The sequence below is a fragment of the Barbus barbus genome (assembly GCF_936440315.1).
Source record: "Barbus barbus genome assembly, chromosome: 9".
Lineage (NCBI taxonomy): Eukaryota > Metazoa > Chordata > Actinopteri > Cypriniformes > Cyprinidae > Barbus > Barbus barbus.
The window spans coordinates 576612-597399 of NC_136737.1; the positions used below are offsets into that span (position 1 = coordinate 576612).

Below are 20788 nucleotides of genomic sequence, written 5' to 3' on the forward strand. Positions count from 1 at the left end.
AAAGAAGAAACACAACGTGAAAAAAGCACAGACTGTCAAACTTTTATACCATATAAGTGTATTATCCAAATGTCTATAATTAATGTGTTATTGCTTTAAAATTAAAACATATCAACATCATGAATATAAGTATAAAAAGAGTGTTCAGTTGATGTAAACCATGAAAATAATTAAAATATCACATGCTCCAGCAAACCAAAAAAACAAATGAAGGACAACATGTTGCTATTTTCCACAAGGACGTAGATACATCATCATAAACCAAGTAGAATAACATGACCAAATCCAGTTGGACAGTTTAGCTGAGTGTTCAGTAAAGACACTATATAAGTGGCAGCCTCTTATTGCAGCACAGTGGCCCATCGAAGGTGGAAGGTGGGTGAGTTAAACCATCTATCTATCTATCTATCTATCTATCTATCTATCTATCTATCTATCTATCTATCTATCTATCTATCTATCTATCTATCTATCTATCTATCTATCTATCGATCTACAGTGTATATGTGTGTGTGTGTGTCTGTGTGTGAGACTAGTCATTTACATTTTTTTTTCCAGAATCCTGAACTTGACAGCTGCAATTTATATCTGAGCATAACACAAGGTAGATAACTTGCCACCAGATGGTGACAATATGATCTGTTTGGAGGTTTCACTGTTTGGAATGTATTAGGAGAGTTTGAGTTAAAAGTTAGACAATGACAATCAAAAAGTGAATCTAAGTCTATCAGTATGGTGATGTCAGTTCTGCTCTACAGAGAAGTGCCATTATGGGAGATAGTGAAATGGAGTGTTTTGGCCCGGCGGCCATTTACCTCCGGAAGCCAGAAAGAGAGAGACTCGAGGCTCAGACCACCCCTTTTGATGCCAAAACAGCCTTCTTCGTGACAGATGCAGCTGAGATGTACCTGAAAAGTACTCTCGTTAGCAGAGAGAGTGGCAAAGCTACCGTCAAAACTCACTGTGGGAAAGTAAGTATCATAGAGTAAACAAATAAAACAAAAAAACTATTTCATATGTTACTGTGCTTGAGTTCAGAGGTTAAAGTTTTTCACTTAAATAGTGTAGAAATGTGTGTACAAAAAGTCTAAACAATGTTTATTACAGACTGTCACAGTAAAAGAAGATGACATCTTCCCCATGAATCCTCCCAAGTTTGACAAAATGGAGGACATGGCCATGATGACCCACCTCAATGAGCCTTCTGTGTTGTATAACCTCAAAGAGCGTTACGCAGCATGGATGATCTATGTAAGTAAACCATAATTTATTCCTGAAATAGAGCAGCAACATTGTAAAACTGGATGATCTCTGTTTCAGACCTACTCTGGCTTGTTCTGCGCTACTGTCAATCCATACAAGTGGCTCCCAGTGTACGACGCAGTTGTTGTGGCTGGATACAGAGGCAAAAAGAGGATTGAAGCCCCACCTCACATCTTCTGCATCTCTGACAACGCCTACCAGTTCATGCTCACTGGTAAGTGGATTCCAGTAATCTCAACAAATAACAGTTAAAAAGAGAATTAAAAAATGCACTTTATAATAACATGTGTGAAGTAATAGTGTAGAATTTATTGTCTATAAATTGCTGTTTTGACAGAGTTCATAGTATGTATAAATGAAAGAGGACTGATGTTTTTTATCCTTAGTTAACAGCTACTTAGTAAAGGATATCTAAATGAGGTTTTTAAACTGAGGAAAATGAGTGGTACAGTTCAAATCAATGTTTATTTAGTAAGTGCTAAATCAAATAAAACCATTATTTTGCATTATTGTATAAAAAATTACATTCTTCTATATGCACTTATATGAATAAATAAATGAAATGTTAAGTTTAGGATATAGCCTATTAATCTAATACCTGTCACGAATCTGGTCCATGCTCTCCCGGTCAACCGCCACTAGAGGTCACCCGTTCACCACATTGACTTTTTCACTCACAACACATTGGACTCCATTTCCCACAACCCATTGCACTGACGACATGCACAGCTGTTCACTATCTCGCCCACACCTGATTATCATTTCACTATCACCATCACTCACTATTTAAGCCTGGGACTTGCTCTTGCTCACGGCCGAGTATTGTTTAGCCTGTCTACTCTACGAAGCGTTTTCCGGTCATAGTTTTCCTGTTCTGATTCCTGCCTGGTTTCCTGGTTTATTCTCTCTGCCTTGCCCTCTGGATATTGTACGCTAATCGTCGACCCACGCTTGCTTCACGGATTGCGGTGTCTTGCCCTTGCCATACCTGTCTGCTGTTGATTGACCCTGCCTGTCTTGACCATGAGTTACAATAAAGCTTTGCACATGGATCCGCACGTCTCACGTCTCGTCAGCCCCGTAACAATACCAATGCCAAAAAAAAATAACAAAAACTTCACAAACACTTTATAGCTTCAAGTTAATATAGAGTGCTACGAATTTTAGAAATCCTGTTAACATTTTACGATTTCATTTCAGATCGTGAGAATCAGTCTGTCCTGATTACGTGAGTAAATAAATATTCTTCTGCTGACACAACCTGAAGCTTTTCAATTATAATTGTAAATCAATAAAAGATTTATGACTAAATGATGATCTTGTATCAATCTCCAGTGGAGAATCTGGTGCAGGAAAGACTGTGAACACAAAACGTGTCATTCAGTACTTTGCAACTGTTGCGATGTCTGGTCCAAAGAAGACAGAGCCTGTCCCTGGAAAAATGCAGGTTAGAGAAAGCCTATTCTAGACAATGTTATTAATGACAGTGTTTGTAATTCACCTCATGACTACCCACTGTCCTACAATTACATCTAGGGATCACTGGAGGACCAGATCATTGCAGCCAACCCTCTGCTGGAGGCTTATGGTAATGCCAAGACTATAAGGAACGATAACTCCTCTCGTTTTGTAAGTTACACCTATTGACCATCATTAATAACATCATAACATTTCAATCACAATTTCAAAGCAGGCAAACAGTTGAGCCTTTATCAATGATTTCAATCTAGGGTAAATTCATCAGGATTCACTTTGGGACCACTGGTAAACTGGCCAAAGCAGATATTGAAACTTGTGAGTCAACACTGTTTTAAGCCAAACATTTTATTTTGAGGCTTAAGACGTGGGTTAATCAACTGAACACGTCTTTTTTCCTCTTTTTTTTTTTTTCTTTTTCTTGCAAAGATCTGCTGGAAAAGTCAAGAGTGACATTCCAGCTGTCAGCTGAGAGGAGTTACCACATCTTCTACCAGCTCATGACTGGACACAAGCCAGAGCTGCTCGGTGAGAAATCTACAGGATTGTGTGCTTCAGTTATTTCTTTGTTTGAAAGCACTGTTAACATGCTGCACATCAACTCTTTATAGAGGCCCTGCTCATCACCACCAACCCTTATGACTATCCAATGATCAGCCAGGGTGAAATCACTGTCAAGAGCATCAATGATGTGGAGGAGTTCATTGCCACAGATGTATGTGGACAACTGCATTATTATTAGTAGAAGTTTTTAGAATTTTTAGATTCTATGTAATATATCTGAGCAAACAAACATCAGAAAAACACCAGCTTGAACTGAATACTGCATGACACAGTATAAAATACCCTTCTTTTTTGACTCCAATAAACAATGTGATTTATTTGGTCGGTGTAAAAACAGACTGCCATTGACATTCTGGGCTTCACTGCTGATGAGAAAATCAGCATCTACAAACTGACAGGTTCTGTGATGCATCATGGGAGCATGAAGTTCAAACAGAAGCAGAGAGAGGAGCAGGCCGAACCTGATGGCAATGAGGGTGATAAAAGTTTAGCACATATTAACTTATAAACATTCACTTAATTAGCATCAATAATGCATAAAACTCTGCTTCCTTAGCGGCTGATAAAATCGCCTACCTCATGGGCCTTAACTCTGCTGACATGCTGAAAGCTCTGTGTTACCCCAGAGTGAAGGTCGGGAATGAGATGGTGACCAAAGGCCAGACAGTACCACAGGTGATGACTTTATCAACACATATAACTTATGGATACAGTGAGAAATGTCTCAGACATAGTCATCATGAGAGACCTTTGAATTTCTCAGGTAAACAATGCAGTCTCGGCTCTCTGCAAGTCTGTCTATGAGAAAATGTTCTTGTGGATGGTCGTCCGTATCAATGAGATGTTGAACACAACGCAGCCTAGACAGTTCTACATCGGTGTGCTGGACATTGCTGGATTTGAGATCTTTGATGTGAGAATTAGTCATTAATGACTCTGAAAGAATCAAGACATACAGTCAGTAATATAACAGGCAATAATTGCTTCTGTTGAATTATCAGTACAACAGCTTGGAGCAGCTTTGCATCAACTTCACAAATGAGAAACTGCAACAGTTCTTCAACCATCACATGTTTGTTCTGGAGCAAGAGGAGTACAAGAAAGAAGGCATTGAATGGGAGTTCATTGACTTTGGTATGGACTTGGCTGCCTGCATTGAGCTCATTGAGAAAGTAAGAGGATATTCAGTAAATTAAAATAACTATTCTCACTGTGCCTGTACTTGAGTGTGAATATTTCTTCAACAGCCAATGGGCATCTTCTCCATCCTTGAAGAGGAGTGCATGTTCCCCAAGGCTACAGACACAAGCTTTAAAAACAAGTTGCATGATCAGCATCTGGGCAAATGTGCAGCTTTCCAGAAGCCCAAGCCTGTCAAAGGTAAGCCAGAAGCCCACTTCTCTCTGGTGCACTACGCTGGTACTGTGGACTACAACATTACTGGATGGTTGGAAAAGAACAAGGATCCACTGAACGACTCTGTTGTGCAACTTTACCAAAAGTCATCACTCAAAGTGCTGGCCCTCCTGTATGCCAGTGTTGCAGGTGCAGAAGGTACAAACATCTGCATTTCCTCAATTCCTTTGTGTTTTCATTATGTACAAGACACCTGCTTATACAAAAAAAAGACAAAAAAGAACAAGATCACCAGAATGCAACAAACTATATGATCACAGATTTTAGAGTTTCAAAATATGAAGTATATCTATGCAAGATGACAATTAGATTTAACAAGATGTAAATAGAGAATTTTTGAAGGGGTTAATGGAAAGCAACACAAGATTAAAAAAAAAAAAACTTCTGTCATTGATATGAAACAGAGGGAGGTGGAAAGAAAGGAGGCAAGAAGAAGGGTGGTTCCTTCCAGACGGTGTCTGCACTTTTTAGGGTAAACAGATTCTCTCTCTTAATAAAGTTTGTGAAATTTTTCAACATTACAGATTAGATTAATTACAAACGTTTCCACAGGAGAACTTGGCTAAGCTGATGAGTAACCTAAGGAGCACTCACCCTCACTTTGTGCGCTGCTTGATTCCTAATGAGTCCAAGACTCCAGGTAATCTTGATCCTTGAAGACTCAAATGCATCACAGTTTTGAAAAAATGTCTGAAACCTTAAGAACATTTGCATTGCAGGTCTAATGGAGAACTTCCTGGTTATCCACCAGCTCAGGTGTAATGGTGTGCTGGAGGGTATCAGAATCTGCAGGAAGGGTTTCCCCAGCAGAATCCACTACGGTGACTTCAAGCAGAGGTAAAGAGATCTTTTTGCAACTTCTTACTTAGAGAGATGCATCACCTAAACTTCACTTCCTTACATGTTTCACAAGAATATGACTCTTCCCTAAATGTCCTCTAGATACAAAGTATTAAATGCTAGCATCATCCCTGAGGGACAGTTCATTGACAACAAAAAGGCTTCAGAGAAACTCTTGGGCTCTATTGATGTTGACCACACCCAATACAAATTTGGACACACCAAGGTGAGCTACTCAGCAAATACACCATTTGGACAAAACTATTTCAACTCTTTCCTTCTCATTTTTTATTCTGCTACAACACAATGACATTGTAGAGAATTCAGTGCTTCCAAATGTACTGCAACAGTCTGAAGGAAGGTTTGAAGCTTTTGAATAGGGGTTCAAGTCTAGGCTTTGTGCCAGTCAAGTTATTCCACACCACACCAGTTTTTCCACAAGTTATTACCCCCAAAGATTATATATGGACCCCACTTTGTGTACTGGACACTGTCATGCCTCTCCAAACTGTTACATCAAAAAAGAAAGGACAGAATTCTCTCAAATGTCATTCTATAATATAGTATAGAACATAATAGATTTTTTTCCCATTGGAATTACTGGAACAGCCAAACTCAATTATTATTAGGGCCATATAGTGTATCATCTATGCTGAAAAGGACTTATTGGCTTATTCGACACTATACCACTAATATATTCCGAATGTTGTTGTAGGTGTTCTTCAAAGCTGGTCTGTTGGGTACTCTTGAGGAGATGAGAGATGAGAAACTAGCAACGCTGGTTACCATGACTCAGGCATTGTGCCGTGGATACGTCATGAGGAAGGAGTTTGTCAAAATGATGGAAAGGAGGTACAATAAACTTACAATAATGTTTGGAACACAACTGTTTAGTACCACAGAATGATAAAGACTGATTTACTGATTACAATTTACACAGGGAGTCAACTTTTTCCATCCAATACAACATCCGCTCTTTCATGAATGTCAAACACTGGCCATGGATGAAGTTGTACTTCAAGATCAAGCCTCTTCTGAAGAGTGCAGAGACTGAGAAAGAAATGGCAGCCATGAAGGAGAATTATGAGAAAATGAAAGAAGATTTAACAAAGGCATTAGCTAAAAAGAAGGAGCTTGAGGAGAAAATGGTGTCACTTATTCAGGAGAAAAACGATCTTCTACTGCAAGTAACATCTGTGAGTATTTCAGCTCTTACTGATCTCTATATGGATCCTACAGCTATACAAATAATTCATTAACTACATCCATGTCAATGAACAGGACTCTGAAAACCTCTCTGATGCTGAGGAGAGATGTGAAGGGCTCATCAAAAGCAAGATCCAGCTCGAGGGCAAACTCAAAGAGACAAACGAGAGACTGGAGGATGAGGAGGAAATCAATGCTGAACTAACTGCCAAGAAGAGGAAACTGGAGGATGAATGCTCCGAGTTGAAGAAGGACATCGATGACCTGGAGCTTACCTTGGCAAAAGTGGAAAAGGAGAAACATGCAACAGAAAATAAGGTCAGTATTTCTTTTTTTACATATTCATATTGCAGATTGTGATTTAGGCCTCTGAGAATGAAACCAATAATCAATGTTTCCATTTAGGTGAAAAACCTGACGGAGGAGATGGCCTCTCAGGATGAGAGTATTGCCAAGCTGACTAAAGAGAAGAAAGCCCTACAAGAGGCACACCAGCAGACTCTTGATGACCTTCAGGCAGAGGAAGACAAAGTCAACACTCTGACTAAAGCGAAGACAAAGCTTGAGCAGCAAGTCGACGATGTAAGATGTTTGGCATGAGAATAAGACTATGAATCAACAAGAAATAAAATGTTTTGCTCTATACCAGATATTAATGCTCCAGTTTCTATAACAAAAGCTTGAGGGCTCACTGGAACAAGAGAAGAAGCTCCGTATGGACCTTGAGAGAGCCAAGAGGAAGCTTGAGGGTGATCTGAAACTGGCCCAGGAGTCCATAATGGACCTGGAGAATGACAAACAGCAATCAGACGAGAAGATCAAAAAGTGAGTAGATGTCTGTCTTTACACAATTACACATTTAACAAAAAGTATTTTTAAAATACACTGCCACTTATCTCCCACAGCCACCTACAGTAGCTTTGAGGTCCAAAATATCCACTTAAACTGTCCTCAAACTCGTAACTGTGACCCCGATTCTAAAAATAAATAAATCACTTGACACAGCAATTTATGCAAACTATAGACCCATCTCTAATTAATTCTATTTCTGATATCTTTCAATCTGGCTTTAAAACCCTGCACAGCACTGAGTCTGCATTCTTGAAAGTTTTTAATGATATCTTATTGACCACGGACGCCGGTGATACTATGGCATTCATGTTATTAGATTTGAGATCAGCTTTTGACTTTGTGGACCACAGGATTATTTTATCCCGGCTTGAACATTCATTCGGCATTTTGGGTACAGTTTTGAAATGGTTTCAATCTTTCCTGTCAAATAGAAGTTATGTGCTCTTTCATCCTCGATGGAACGACTTGCTTGCGGTGTACCCCAGGGATTGATTTTAGCACCATTGTTATTTTTGCTGTATATGCTACCTCTGGGTTCTATTATAAGTAGATTTGGGGTATTGTACCACTGCTATGCAGATGATACACAACTCTATATACCCATAAAACATAATGATACCTCAGCGTTTAAAAGACTGGAAGCCTGTTTGCAAGAAATCGAAGTGTGGCTCACTAATAACTTTGTTACTCAATGACGATAAAACCCAAATCATTCAATTTGGGCCAAAAGATCACTCAGGTGGAAAATCCTTTGACCTTGACACACTTACTCCATATCTTACCTCAGATGTCAAGGATCTTGGTTTCCACCTTGATAACAGTCTCAAATTAGACAAACAAATTAATACAATAGTTAGTACCAGTTTTTATCATATTCGTCGGTAGGCCAAAGTCAAACCTTTCTTAAACTGGAAAGGTTTTGAAACTGCTATTCACAGGTTTATTTTCACACGTCTCGACTACTGTTATTTTATTTATTTATTTTATTTTATTTGTTAGGGACAGATACAATAAACATGCTGAGATGGAACTGATACAACAGTCATCCCATGCACGTACCATAGTGCTTATAGCCAAAGCTAATTCGCAACACTTGTCCCTAGAAGGGCTTTTACAAATTACAATTACAAGAAAAAACAACAAATAGTACACACATTTATAATACTAATACCCTAAACATGACTACAGGTTTGTTGATGTATCAACCAAGAGTTTGTGGCTTTTTAAAAATAATTATAATTTACAGTAGATTTTAAATAATCAGGCAACGAATTAAAAAAATGTCACACCTTTCACTGAGAGAGCAGTCTGAGCAAATGATGTTTTACAATGTTTAACTCTACAATTTCCACTAGATGCCGCTCTAGTGGATCTACTGCTTCCCTGTAATCTCACAAAAAAATTACATAAAGACATAGGAGCAAGTCCATTTAAACATTTAAACACAAGCTTTACATAATGAAAAAAGACAAAGTGAGCAAAGCTCAAAATCTTAAATTTACTAAGGATCTGACAGTGATGGTATCTTATTTGCTTTCTATCTAAAACTTTCAAGGCTCTATTATAGAGGCATTCAACCTGATTAGTTATGCATTGATTTGTCTGAGACCAAATAGATAATCCATATACCATATGTGATAATATCATCGAATTCAAAAACAAAAAAGCATGGTCATATGTTAGACAATTTCTTATTATTCTAAAGCTGGCAAGATTTGCCTTAAGTAAAGTCGTGACGTATTGTCAAGTATGGTGACCCATACTCGAAATTGGTGCTCTGCGTTTAACCCATCCAAGTGCACACACACAGCAGTGAGTAGTGAACAAATGCACACACACACACACACACACACACACACACACACACACCGTGAACACACACCCGGAGCAGTGGGCAGCCATTTATGCTGCGGCGCCCGGGGAGCAGTTGGGGGTTCGGTGCCTTGCTCAAGGGCACCTCAGTCGTGGTATTGAGGGTGGAGAGAGCGCTGGACATTCACTCCCCCCACCTACAATCCCTGCCGGCCGGGGACTCGAACCCGTAACCTTTCGATTACGAGTCCAATTCTCTAACCATTAGGCCACGACTTCCCCAATTGTTTTACATAACTTTTTAACATGACTTTTAAAATTGAACTGAGAATCTAAAATCATACCTAGATATTTTTCTTCTGATACTTGTTCTATAATCTCATCTTTAATTCTAATGTTTAATGACTCTGTTACCGATAATTTTGTTATTGAGAAACATATGGACTTTGTCTTCTTAGTATTTAAGGTTAAAAAAGAGGCATCAAGCCAAGCTGACACTTTCTCCAAATTTCTTGATAATTTTTCTTAAATTTCCACACAATTCCTACCAGATACATAGATGACCGTGTCATCAGCATACATTTGAAGACTTGCATTAGGGCATATTTCTGGAAGATCATTAATATAAATACTAAAAAGAATTGGACCCAAAATTGTTCCCTGAGGAATTCCTATATCGATATTATGAGGACTTAACATTATTAATGATAACACTTTGTTCACGACCCTTTAAATACGAATCAAACCATAACAAAGATTGCTTTGATATATTATACTTTGTCATTTTTGAAATCAAAATATTATGGTTTACGGTATCAAATGCCTTTTTCAAATCCAGGAAGACTGCACCAACTTTACATCCTTTATCAAGTGACCGCTTAATATTTTCTAATAATAAGCAAGTACCTGTTTCTGTAGAATAATTATGTCTAAAACCAAATTGTAAAGGGTGTAAAAGATCATTATTCTCCAAGTGATGCAAAAATTGCTCTGATACAACCTTTTCCAGCACTTTGGACAGAACTGGAAGAAGGCTAATTGGTCTATAATTAACCATGTCATCTGTATTCCCGGATTTTATAAAAAAAAAAAAAAAAAAAAAGACAATGTCAAGATTATATATATATCTTTAGAATATGTAGTATTTAATTCATTAATAATTATCATAATTACAGATTGATCCACTTCCTGAATATCAAATAATTTAACATTATCCTCCATATTTTCAAATTGATTTGCATCTTGATCCACATCTATGTACTGCCTATTCTTTGTATGTCAAGTCAAGTCAAGTCACCTGTATTTATATAGCGCTTTTAACAATACAGATTGTGTCAAAGCACTTAACAGTATCAAATTAGAGGATAGAGTGTCAGTAATGTATAATAATAAGATTAAACACTCAATTTTCAGTTAAAGGCATTTCATTATTCAATTCAGTGATGTCATTGTCTAGCTCAGTTTAGTTTAAATAGTATCTGTGAAATCAAATTGACGATAATCGCTAGATTATCTTGTTGGGTTACCCCTCTCTTCCATTTCTCGCCTTCAAATGGTCCAAAATGCGACTACCCGTCTACTCACAGGAAGTCGCAAATGAGACCATATCACACCAATTCTATGCACATTGCATTGGCTACCAGTCCAATATCGAATCAACTACAAAATTCTGTTATTTGTCTACAAAGCTCTTAACAACTTAGCTCCGAGGTATCTCTCTCTGACTTACTCACCATCTATAACCCGGCTAGGTCACTTAGATCCCAAGATGGCCGTCTTCTGCGAATACCACGATCTCGCCTGCAACGCAGGGGCGACAGAGCCTAGTAGCTGGTCCTAAGCTATGGAATAGCCTGCCATTATCTGTCTGAACTGCCTCCACGTTAGCCGAATTCAAATCTAGGTTAAAAACACATATTTTTTCTTGTGCTTTTAATTCTCTGTAATGTGTGTTTATTTGCTTTTATCCTTACTGTATTTTATTTTTGCTTTGTACAGCACTTTGGCCAACAAAGGTGGAATTTAAACGTGCTTTAGAAATAAATTGAATTGAATTGTATTTTGCACATTTTACAAAACACTACTTTAAAAACAGGAAGGACTTTGAGATAAGTCAGTTTCTCAGCAAGATTGAGGATGAACAGACTTTGGGAGCACAGCTTCAAAAGAAGATAAAAGAACTTCAGGTAACTCTAACCCTAATAATTTCTATGTGAAACTGAAGTAGTTGAATATCTGGGAAAACCCGAATGATCAATATCACTGCATAAATACGTTTTCTTTATTTATTTAGGCCCGTATTGAAGAGCTGGAAGAGGAAATTGAGGCAGAGCGAGCTGCCCGTGCTAAAGTGGAGAAGCAGAGAGCTGATCTCTCCAGGGAACTTGAAGAGATCAGCGAGAGGCTTGAGGAAGCTGGAGGTGCCACTGCTGCCCATATTGAGATGAATAAGAAGCGTGAAGCTGAATTCCAGAAGTTGCGTCGTGATCTGGAAGAGTCTACCTTGCAGCATGAAGCTACAGCTGCAGCTCTCAGAAAGAAGCAGGCAGACAGTGTGGCTGAACTCGGAGAACAGATCGACAACCTCCAGCGGGTCAAGCAGAAGCTGGAGAAGGAGAAGAGTGAATACAAGATGGAGATTGATGACTTGACAAGCAACATGGAGGCTGTGGCTAAAGCAAAGGTAATATCACTAGAGGATAGTTAAATACAAAAGCATCTTTACAAACATATGTATATAATTTTGGATTTCTTTAGGCTAATTTAGAGAAGATGTGCCGCACCCTGGAAGACCAGTTGAGTGAAATCAAGGCCAAAAGTGATGAAAATAGTCGTCAGCTGAATGACATTATTGCACAACGTGCAAGACTACAGACTGAAAATGGTAAGACAGATAAAAAAAGCTCAAGAATTGAGTAAAAAGTTTCTGTTGTTATATGTCATGGTAACATCTGTAACCTGTTTCTAAGGTGAATTTAGCCGTCAACTGGAAGAGAAAGAAGCTCTTGTTTCACAGCTAACTAGAGGAAAACAGGCTTATACGCAGCAAATTGAGGAACTCAAAAGACATATTGAGGAAGAAGTCAAGGTAGAGTTACACATTTTTTTTTTTTTTTTTTTTTTATCTAAACCATTCTATAGATGGTAGACTGTTAAAAAACTCAAAATATGCTGCCTTACAGGCCAAGAATGCTCTGGCCCATGCGGTTCAGTCTGCCCGCCATGACTGTGATTTGCTCAGAGAGCAGTATGAGGAGGAGCAGGAGGCCAAAGCTGAACTCCAGCGTGGAATGTCTAAGGCCAACAGTGAGGTGGCTCAGTGGAGAACCAAATATGAGACTGATGCCATCCAACGCACTGAGGAGCTTGAGGAATCCAAGTAAATACAGCAAAGAACAATGTCTTCGACACCCTACATTTACTATCACAAATATTATTAAGATTTCATAATTTCATACCAATTTCTACAGAAAAAAGCTTGCCCAGCGTCTGCAGGATGCCGAGGAATCTATTGAGGCAGTGAACTCCAAGTGTGCCTCTCTGGAAAAGACCAAACAGAGACTGCAGGGTGAAGTAGAAGACCTCATGATTGATGTGGAGAGGGCAAATGCATTGGCTGCCAACCTTGACAAGAAGCAGAGAAATTTTGACAAGGTGAGAAAATATGGATCACCTATAAACCTAAATCTTGAACCTAATTAACAATGACTACATTTCTTCTTTAGGTCCTAGCAGAGTGGAAACAGAAGTATGAGGAAGGTCAGGCTGAACTAGAAGGTGCTCAGAAAGAAGTTCGTTCTCTCAGCACTGAGCTTTTCAAAATGAAGAACTCCTTTGAAGAAGCTCTTGACCACCTTGAGACGCTGAAGAGAGAGAACAAGAATCTGCAACGTAAATTACACTTTTATTAGCAAAACAATGATTAAAGTGAAAAAACAGTGATGTGATGTGTGGCCAAGTATGGTGACCCATACTCGGAATTTGTACTCTGCATTTAACCCATCCAAGTGCACACACACCCGGAGCAGTGGGCAGCCAATGCTGTGGCACCCGGGGAGCAGTTATACTGCCCCCCCCAAAAAACAAAAAAAAACATAAGCATTACAACAGTAGGCTTTCCTGTAGCTCAAATAGTAGAGCATGGCGCTAGCCACGTCAGGGTCATGGGTTCGATTCCCAGGGAAAGCAAGAGCTGATAAAATGTAAAAACTGTAACTTGAATGCAATGTAAGTCGCTTTGGATAAAAGCGTCTGCTAAATGCATAAATGTAAAAATGTAATGTAACTGTAACAGTAATTTTTCTGCTTTTTAAACCCTTTTAGATGAGATTTCTGACCTCACTGAGCAGCTTGGAGAGACTGGAAAGAGTATTCATGAGTTAGAGAAAGCCAAGAAGACAGTGGAGTCTGAGAAATCAGAGATCCAGACTGCACTTGAAGAGGCCGAGGTGCCATTTTTTTCTACTGTATTAACATGATACCAATACTTGGATAATATTAAAACACTGAATATGGAGTACGTCAAAAGCTTAAATGATAAAATTCTGCTAATTATTTCCTTCTTAATCTCTCGTAAATGTACTGCCATGAAATACAGAGGCTACAGTATGTGTTGACAATAAATTTTAAAAGAAAGTTTTTGCATTTGTCCTTGTAGGCCACCCTGGAGCATGAAGAGTCCAAGATTCTTCGTGTGCAGCTGGAGCTGAACCAAGTGAAGAGCGAGATTGACAGGAAGCTTGCTGAGAAGGATGAAGAGATGGAACAGATCAAGAGGAACAGTCAAAGAGTGATCGATTCCATGCAGAGCACTCTGGACTCTGAGATTAGAAGCAGAAATGATGCCCTGAGAGTCAAGAAGAAGATGGAGGGAGATCTGAATGAGATGGAGATTCAGCTGAGTCATGCCAACCGCCAGGCTGCTGAGGCCCAGAAACAGCTCAGGAACGTCCAAGGCCAACTCAAGGTATCTTTCTGTAGATGGAGGAACATCAACACATCTAAAATATTTGATAATATGGATATGATATATGAATTAAATGAATCATGACAAACAAATAACAAAGAAAGAACATTGCCACAGGATGCCCAACTGCACCTTGATGAAGCTCTCAGAGGACAGGAGGAAATGAAGGAGCAGGTGGCCATGGTAGAGCGCAGGAATAACCTGATGCAAGCAGAGATTGAGGAGCTGAGAGCTGCACTGGAGCAAACAGAGAGAGGCCGCAAAGTGGCGGAGCAGGAGCTGGTGGATGCCAGCGAGCGTGTGGGACTGCTGCACTCACAAGTACTGAAAAACTATACTTGCAGCAAATTCAGGTTACATGATAACAGAGTTTTAGTTAAATGTGCACTAAATGACCTGCTTAAATCCCACAGAATACAAGTCTTATTAACACCAAGAAGAAGCTGGAGGCTGATCTGGTCCAGGTTCAAGGTGAGGTGGATGATGCAGTCCAGGAGGCCAGAAATGCAGAGGAGAAGGCCAAGAAGGCCATCACTGATGTGAGCACTTACATTCTGTTGCTCTGTTCTAAATCAAACAGTTATTTGACCATTTAGCCACATGTGGTAACAAAGGGACCCTTCATGGAAGGCATTTCTATCTATATTGATTAGTTAATTTTCATTGGCTTATCTTTCAGGCTGCCATGATGGCTGAGGAGTTGAAGAAGGAGCAGGACACCAGTTCTCACCTGGAGAGGATGAAGAAGAACCTGGAGGTGACTGTCAAAGACCTGCAGCACCGTCTGGATGAGGCTGAGAGTCTGGCCATGAAGGGTGGAAAGAAACAGCTCCAGAAACTGGAGTCCAGGGTAAATAACAAGCTAAATACAGACTTAGATGAACTGGCTATGGTAGAGATTTTACAGATGACAACATGACTCTCTACTGAAGGTGCGCGAGTTGGAGGCTGAAGTTGAAGGTGAACAAAGACGTGGTGCAGACGCTGTGAAAGGAGTGCGCAAATATGAAAGAAGAGTGAAGGAGCTCACCTACCAGGTAAAACTAAACAGAATTTGGAAATTTTAGACTTTTCATTATAATTAAAAAATTGTCATTATAAATTAACAATATTTACACCCAAAGACTGAGGAAGACAAGAAGAATGTGAGCCGACTGCAGGATCTGGTAGACAAGCTGCAGCTGAAAGTGAAGGCCTACAAGCGCCAGGCTGAAGAAGCTGTAAGTCTAATGTCAAATGTCTCGAGTGTGAGGTTTAGACATTTTCTATTCACTACATTCAGTGTCATGAGTGCAATGCTCTGAAAGGGGTTGGATATCTTGTGTTATCCTAACAGGAGGAGCAGGCCAACACTCATCTGTCCAGGTACAGGAAGGTGCAGCATGAGCTGGAGGAGTCTCAGGAGCGCGCTGACATCGCTGAGTCCCAGGTCAACAAGCTGAGAGCCAAAAGCCGTGAGGCTGGAAAGGTAACAACAGATGATGATTATGTAGAGAAAAGTGACTTTCTATGCATAACATCTTAAAAAATATTTTTAACAAAATCTAATTATATTATTTTGCATTTTCAAGACTAAAGATGAAGAATGAAGACAGTAAACTACACCTACAAGCAAGCATATAATATGACTGACTTGAGTTCTCTCTTTGTCCATTAAAATGGCACATTTGGACTTTGTTCTCCATTATTTTTTCCACTTTCAAACTTTATCACATACTCAATTGCTGTTTTAAGAGACAACTCATGAGGCATGATGTGGTAAAGAACACAAATGTAGTTTACTGAAATTGCAAAAGTAACAAAAAGAACCCAAAAACAAAGAGGAGGGGGAAAAAAACAGGAAACAGAATGAACTTCATAACAAAAATATGAACTTGTCCTTGTATGTCGCTTTGGATAAAAGTACCTGCTGTGTGCATAAATGTAAATGTCTTGGAATAACCCACAAGGTCACTGGACATAAGAACACAGAACACAAAATAATTCAGAAGAGACAAAAGAAAATAGGAATATTTATACACTGTAAAAAATGGCATTACATGAAACAATGACAACAGAGGAAATATCAGAATATCAGAAAAAGCAAAACAACTAAAAAGCTTCAAAATAAGAGCACAAGCAATATTTAAGGCACTTGTAGAACCTGTAGATCATTTGCTTTGTCCCAAATCAGGGATTTCAATTGTTACAGTGCTTCATTTTCTTCTTGGCTCAGGTTTGCTTTCAAAAGGCAACATTCCAAAGCATAGAAAAATGTATGTATATTATGTGAGTAAATTTGTTCTCTCATTGGTCAGAACGTACATGTTTATGTTCTGGGATTCCACTCTTGAAGGCATCCATCAACATTCAACATGGACTGACATGCTGGTTTATTATGTTTTTTATCTGCAGTTGTCCTTACACACACTTTTAAAAATGTATATAAGCCTTCAATCATGCTCTAACTGATTTTCATGTAACATTTCCCATCATGAATTATAATACACCTTGGTTTGTCAGTCCATTGGGTCGGATTGCTTTCACAACATATCCAAATCTCTCAAGAGTTTGCTTTCAGTCATTTATTATCATAATAAGCGCGGTCTCTGTGCTGTGATGCACTCAGAATCCAGATTGAAAATTGTCCAGGTATCCATTTGAGTTTAAGCAGTTGTTCAGCTGATTAAAAACTACATTTTCAATAATCTTACCTATGAAAGGAAGATTTGATATGGGTCTATAGTTGCTCAACATTGTGTTATCAAGATTGCGCTATTTCAGAAGGGGCTTAACAACTGCAGTTATAAGGGAGTTTGGAAAAGTCCCAGAAAGAAGTGAGGTGTTCACCACTTCTAAGAGGTCTGCTTCTAAACAGTTAAGCACACTTTTGAAAAAAGATGTGGGAAGTGAGTCAATATAGCAGGTTGATGATTTGAGCTGCTGAACTATTTCTTCTAAAATTTTGCTATCAATTGCTTCAAAAACAGACATAGTCACTTCTTTTTGAAATTGCGGTTGAATCGGTGTGACCTCTGCATAACTGGAAGATGTGCCAATCTCCTTTCTGATATTATTGATCTTTTCAGAAAAGAAGGAAGCAAACTCATTGTATTTGCTGTTGGAGAGCATTTCACTGGAAATCTGACTTGGGGGTTTGTTAGTCTCTCAACAGAATCAAAAAGAGTGCAAGTGTTGCTTAAGTTACTGTTTATAAGGTTTGAGAAGAAGGTCTGTCTAACTGTGACTAGATCCACATTGAAAGCATGAACGGTGTGCTAAAGTGAATTTCAAGTTTTGTCTTCCGTCACATCCACTCAGCTTTTCTGCATTGTCTTTTCATACTCTGAACTGCTGTTGATTTTCTCCAAGATGATTTTTGTCTGCCAGTCTTCTTGCTGACCCTTGCCAGAGCAATATCATCAATAATATTCTTAACTCTTGAGTTAAATGAATCCAGGAAAAGATCAACAGAGTCTGCAGAAGTGCTTGGTGTTAAAGATATAGCCTCCATAACTAGCACACTAGTGTTCTCGTTAATGCATCTCTTTCTAACAGAGACAGATCTAGATTCAGTGGTAGCAGAGATCAATATATATCAAAGAAAATACAGAAGTGATCAGATAGTGCTACATTCTTAAAAACAATGGATGAAATGTTTAGACGTCTACTGATGAGTAAATCTAGAGTGTGTCTACGATTGTGTGTGGGCCCATGCACATGCTGAATCAAGTCAAAACAGTTATAATTTCTTTTGCAATTTTGATTTCTGCATTATCTATGTGAATATTAAAATCTTCTGCAATAGTAAAACAGTAAAACTCTGAGGAAATCATTGATAACAGTTCTGTGAACTCTTCAACAAAGGCTGGAGAGTATTTTGGAGGCTTGTAAATAATGATAAACAGAATGCATGGAGCACCTTTCAGCACAATACCTAGGTATTCAAAAGACAAATACTGAAGAAATTATGCTTGCATTGATAGACATCTTTAAATAGAGCAGCTACACCTCCACCTCTCCTAACAGTCCTGCAGACACATATAAAAGTAAAGTTAGGAGGGGCTGTTTCATGGAGGACTGTTGCACTGCAGCTGTCTTCAAGCCACGTTTCATTTAGAAACATAAAATCCAGGTTGTTTGTGGTTATTAAATCATTGATCAGAAATTATTTATTTTTTAGTGAGCGAATGTTTAAAAATGCTAACTTGATGGAATTACATTTTGTCTCTACAGCAAATTTAGATTGACGCATTATAAAGTAAGTCGTAAAGTCGTGACGTATTGTCAAGTATGGTGACCCATACTCGAAATTGGTGCTCTGCGTTTAACCTATCCAAGTGCACACACACAGCAGTGAGTAGTGAACAAATGCACACACACGCACACACCGTGAACACACACCCGGAGCAGTGGGCAGCCATGCTGCGGCGCCCGGGGAGCAATTGGGGGTTCGGTGCCTTGCTCAAGGGCACCTCAGTCGTGGTATTGAGGGTGGAGAGAGCGCTGGACATTCCCTCCCCCCACCTACAATTCCTGCCGGCCGGGGGCTCGAACTCGCAACCTTTCGATTACGAGTCCGACTCTCTAACCATTAGGCCACAGATTAGATGGATCAGCCATACAGCTTGAAAAGGCCATAGAGTTTCTATCACGTGATAAAACAGAAATAGAGAAGGCTACAGACACACTGGGTTCCCGCTTGTTCTGTAAACATTTGTGAATGTTCCTGATAATATAGCCGGGACCCGACACAAATCACTGAGAGCTGCTATCAGTTGTTTTTGGTTCACCCTACAGCCGATGCAGGAGTGTTTAGGCCCTGGCGTTGTGGCAGCGGTCGGAGAGCTCTCACAGGAGGAGGAGGGAGAGCTGGGCCTGCAGTCTTTGGTGGTTGTGGGGCCCACCATTTTTTAGTTGATATCTGGGGGCTTGCAGTGAAAGAGTGGGAGAGTTTGTTCCCAGCATACACCAATTCATCCATTTTCTGTGAGAAGCTTAGAAGTGGAGATGCTGGAGAGAGGGATAATGTGTCTGGTGAACGGGGCTCTGGCCCCGGTGTTTCCGGTGCCTGTGATAGGTTGTCCTGGCTTCCCTGGCTGTTTTCGAGAAAGTCGTCCTTGGGTGCTGAGTCTTGGAGCTGTTGTAGTACTTCACAGTTTGTTTGTGATGAGCTCTGTGGGCAGGGCTCAGCCAAGATAATTTCCATGAGGAAAGCTTGTTTTGGTTGTGTGGTGTTATCAATGTCCTTGTGGGATGTGTCAACCACATGATGACTCTGAAGCTGATAAGAAGTCCTGTGGTCACTCATATTCTGTCCAGGGCCCATATTCATGAAAAATCTTAGTACTAAGAGTTGCTCCTAGTAACAAAATTCTAAGAAAATTCTTAGAAATGTGGGTGTTTCCTCTTAAAATGAAAGAAAATAAAAAAGTAATTCAGAAAGCATCTTAACCTTTAAAAGAGGTGTTAAGGTCCAAAATTGTTAGGAGTACGAACGAGGACTTTTAAGAGGCTTAAGAGTTTCTTTAGCAGTGGAGAAAATGGATGAAACATGAAGGGGGGAAGAAATGTGTTGCACACAATGCATGACAGTGATTAGATTAGATTAGATTCAACTTTATTGTCACTGTGCAGAGTACAAGTACAGAGCCAATGAAATGCAATTAGCATCTAACCAGAAGTGCAAATAACAAAGTATATAAATAGATATAAAAATGTGTATATACATTCAGTTTTTATGATATATAGTGCAAGTTATGAGGTAGATGGGGAGAGACTAGCTCAGTGCAAATGACTATACATACAACTTAGGTTGCAAGGAAATATAAACAGAAGGTGCATTATAAAGAGAGGTATGTAAGTAGCATATGTTTGTATATGGCCAATGACCTTAACGGCCTCCGGAGGTAGAAATGTGCAAGAGAAAGTGCAAAATGTCAGAAAATGTGCAAAACAGCAGGAATAAAAGAACATTGTGAGTGAGGAGTGCAGACAGGTTATTGAACAGTACAGTATTTTTTTTTTTCTTCCAGTTAACCCCCTGGGGTTTGAGGGTGTTTTAGGGACCTGGAGAAGTTTTGACATGCCCTGAAATTTGTGCTTTTTTCAGTTGCTTATAAAAATATAAATGGCTAAAGTCTAATAACATGGTTATCGGCATGGATGAAAGAACATCACCTACAACTCAACCTGGCAAAGACAGAGCTTATTGTCTTCCCTGCCACTCCGACTCTACAGCATGACTTCACGATTCAGTTAGGCTCATCAATGATTACCCAATTAACTTCGGTCAGAAATCTTGGTGTAATCTTTGATGACCAGCTGACCTTCAAAGAGCACATTGCAAAGACTGCTCGATCCTGCAGGTTTGCACTACACAACATCAGAAAGATCAGGCCCTTTCTGACAAAG

At 39.3% G+C, this 20788-nt stretch overlaps 1 protein-coding gene across 1 annotated transcript; it reads left to right on the forward strand.

Annotated features, from left to right (window-relative positions):
• Positions 1-300: 300 nt before the first annotated feature.
• On the forward strand, positions 301-16066 carry LOC306874444 (myosin heavy chain, fast skeletal muscle-like). The gene is made up of 41 exons (XM_079424493.1): positions 301-379; positions 559-604; positions 759-971; positions 1108-1251; positions 1321-1477; positions 2464-2491; positions 2599-2710; positions 2800-2892; positions 2994-3057; positions 3169-3267; positions 3351-3454; positions 3641-3779; positions 3860-3978; positions 4067-4216; positions 4305-4475; positions 4551-4857; positions 5124-5191; positions 5272-5359; positions 5439-5556; positions 5662-5785; positions 6275-6411; positions 6500-6755; positions 6841-7083; positions 7171-7347; positions 7445-7590; positions 11525-11615; positions 11723-12112; positions 12187-12313; positions 12399-12517; positions 12612-12808; positions 12900-13083; positions 13155-13320; positions 13753-13877; positions 14087-14395; positions 14513-14716; positions 14809-14934; positions 15075-15245; positions 15328-15432; positions 15520-15615; positions 15732-15863; positions 15967-16066. Exons 3-41 carry the CDS (start codon positions 771-773, stop codon positions 15982-15984), a joined length of 5805 nt encoding a protein of 1934 aa, XP_079280619.1. The 5' UTR covers positions 301-379; positions 559-604; positions 759-770; the 3' UTR covers positions 15985-16066.
• Positions 16067-20788: the final 4722 nt, after the last annotated feature.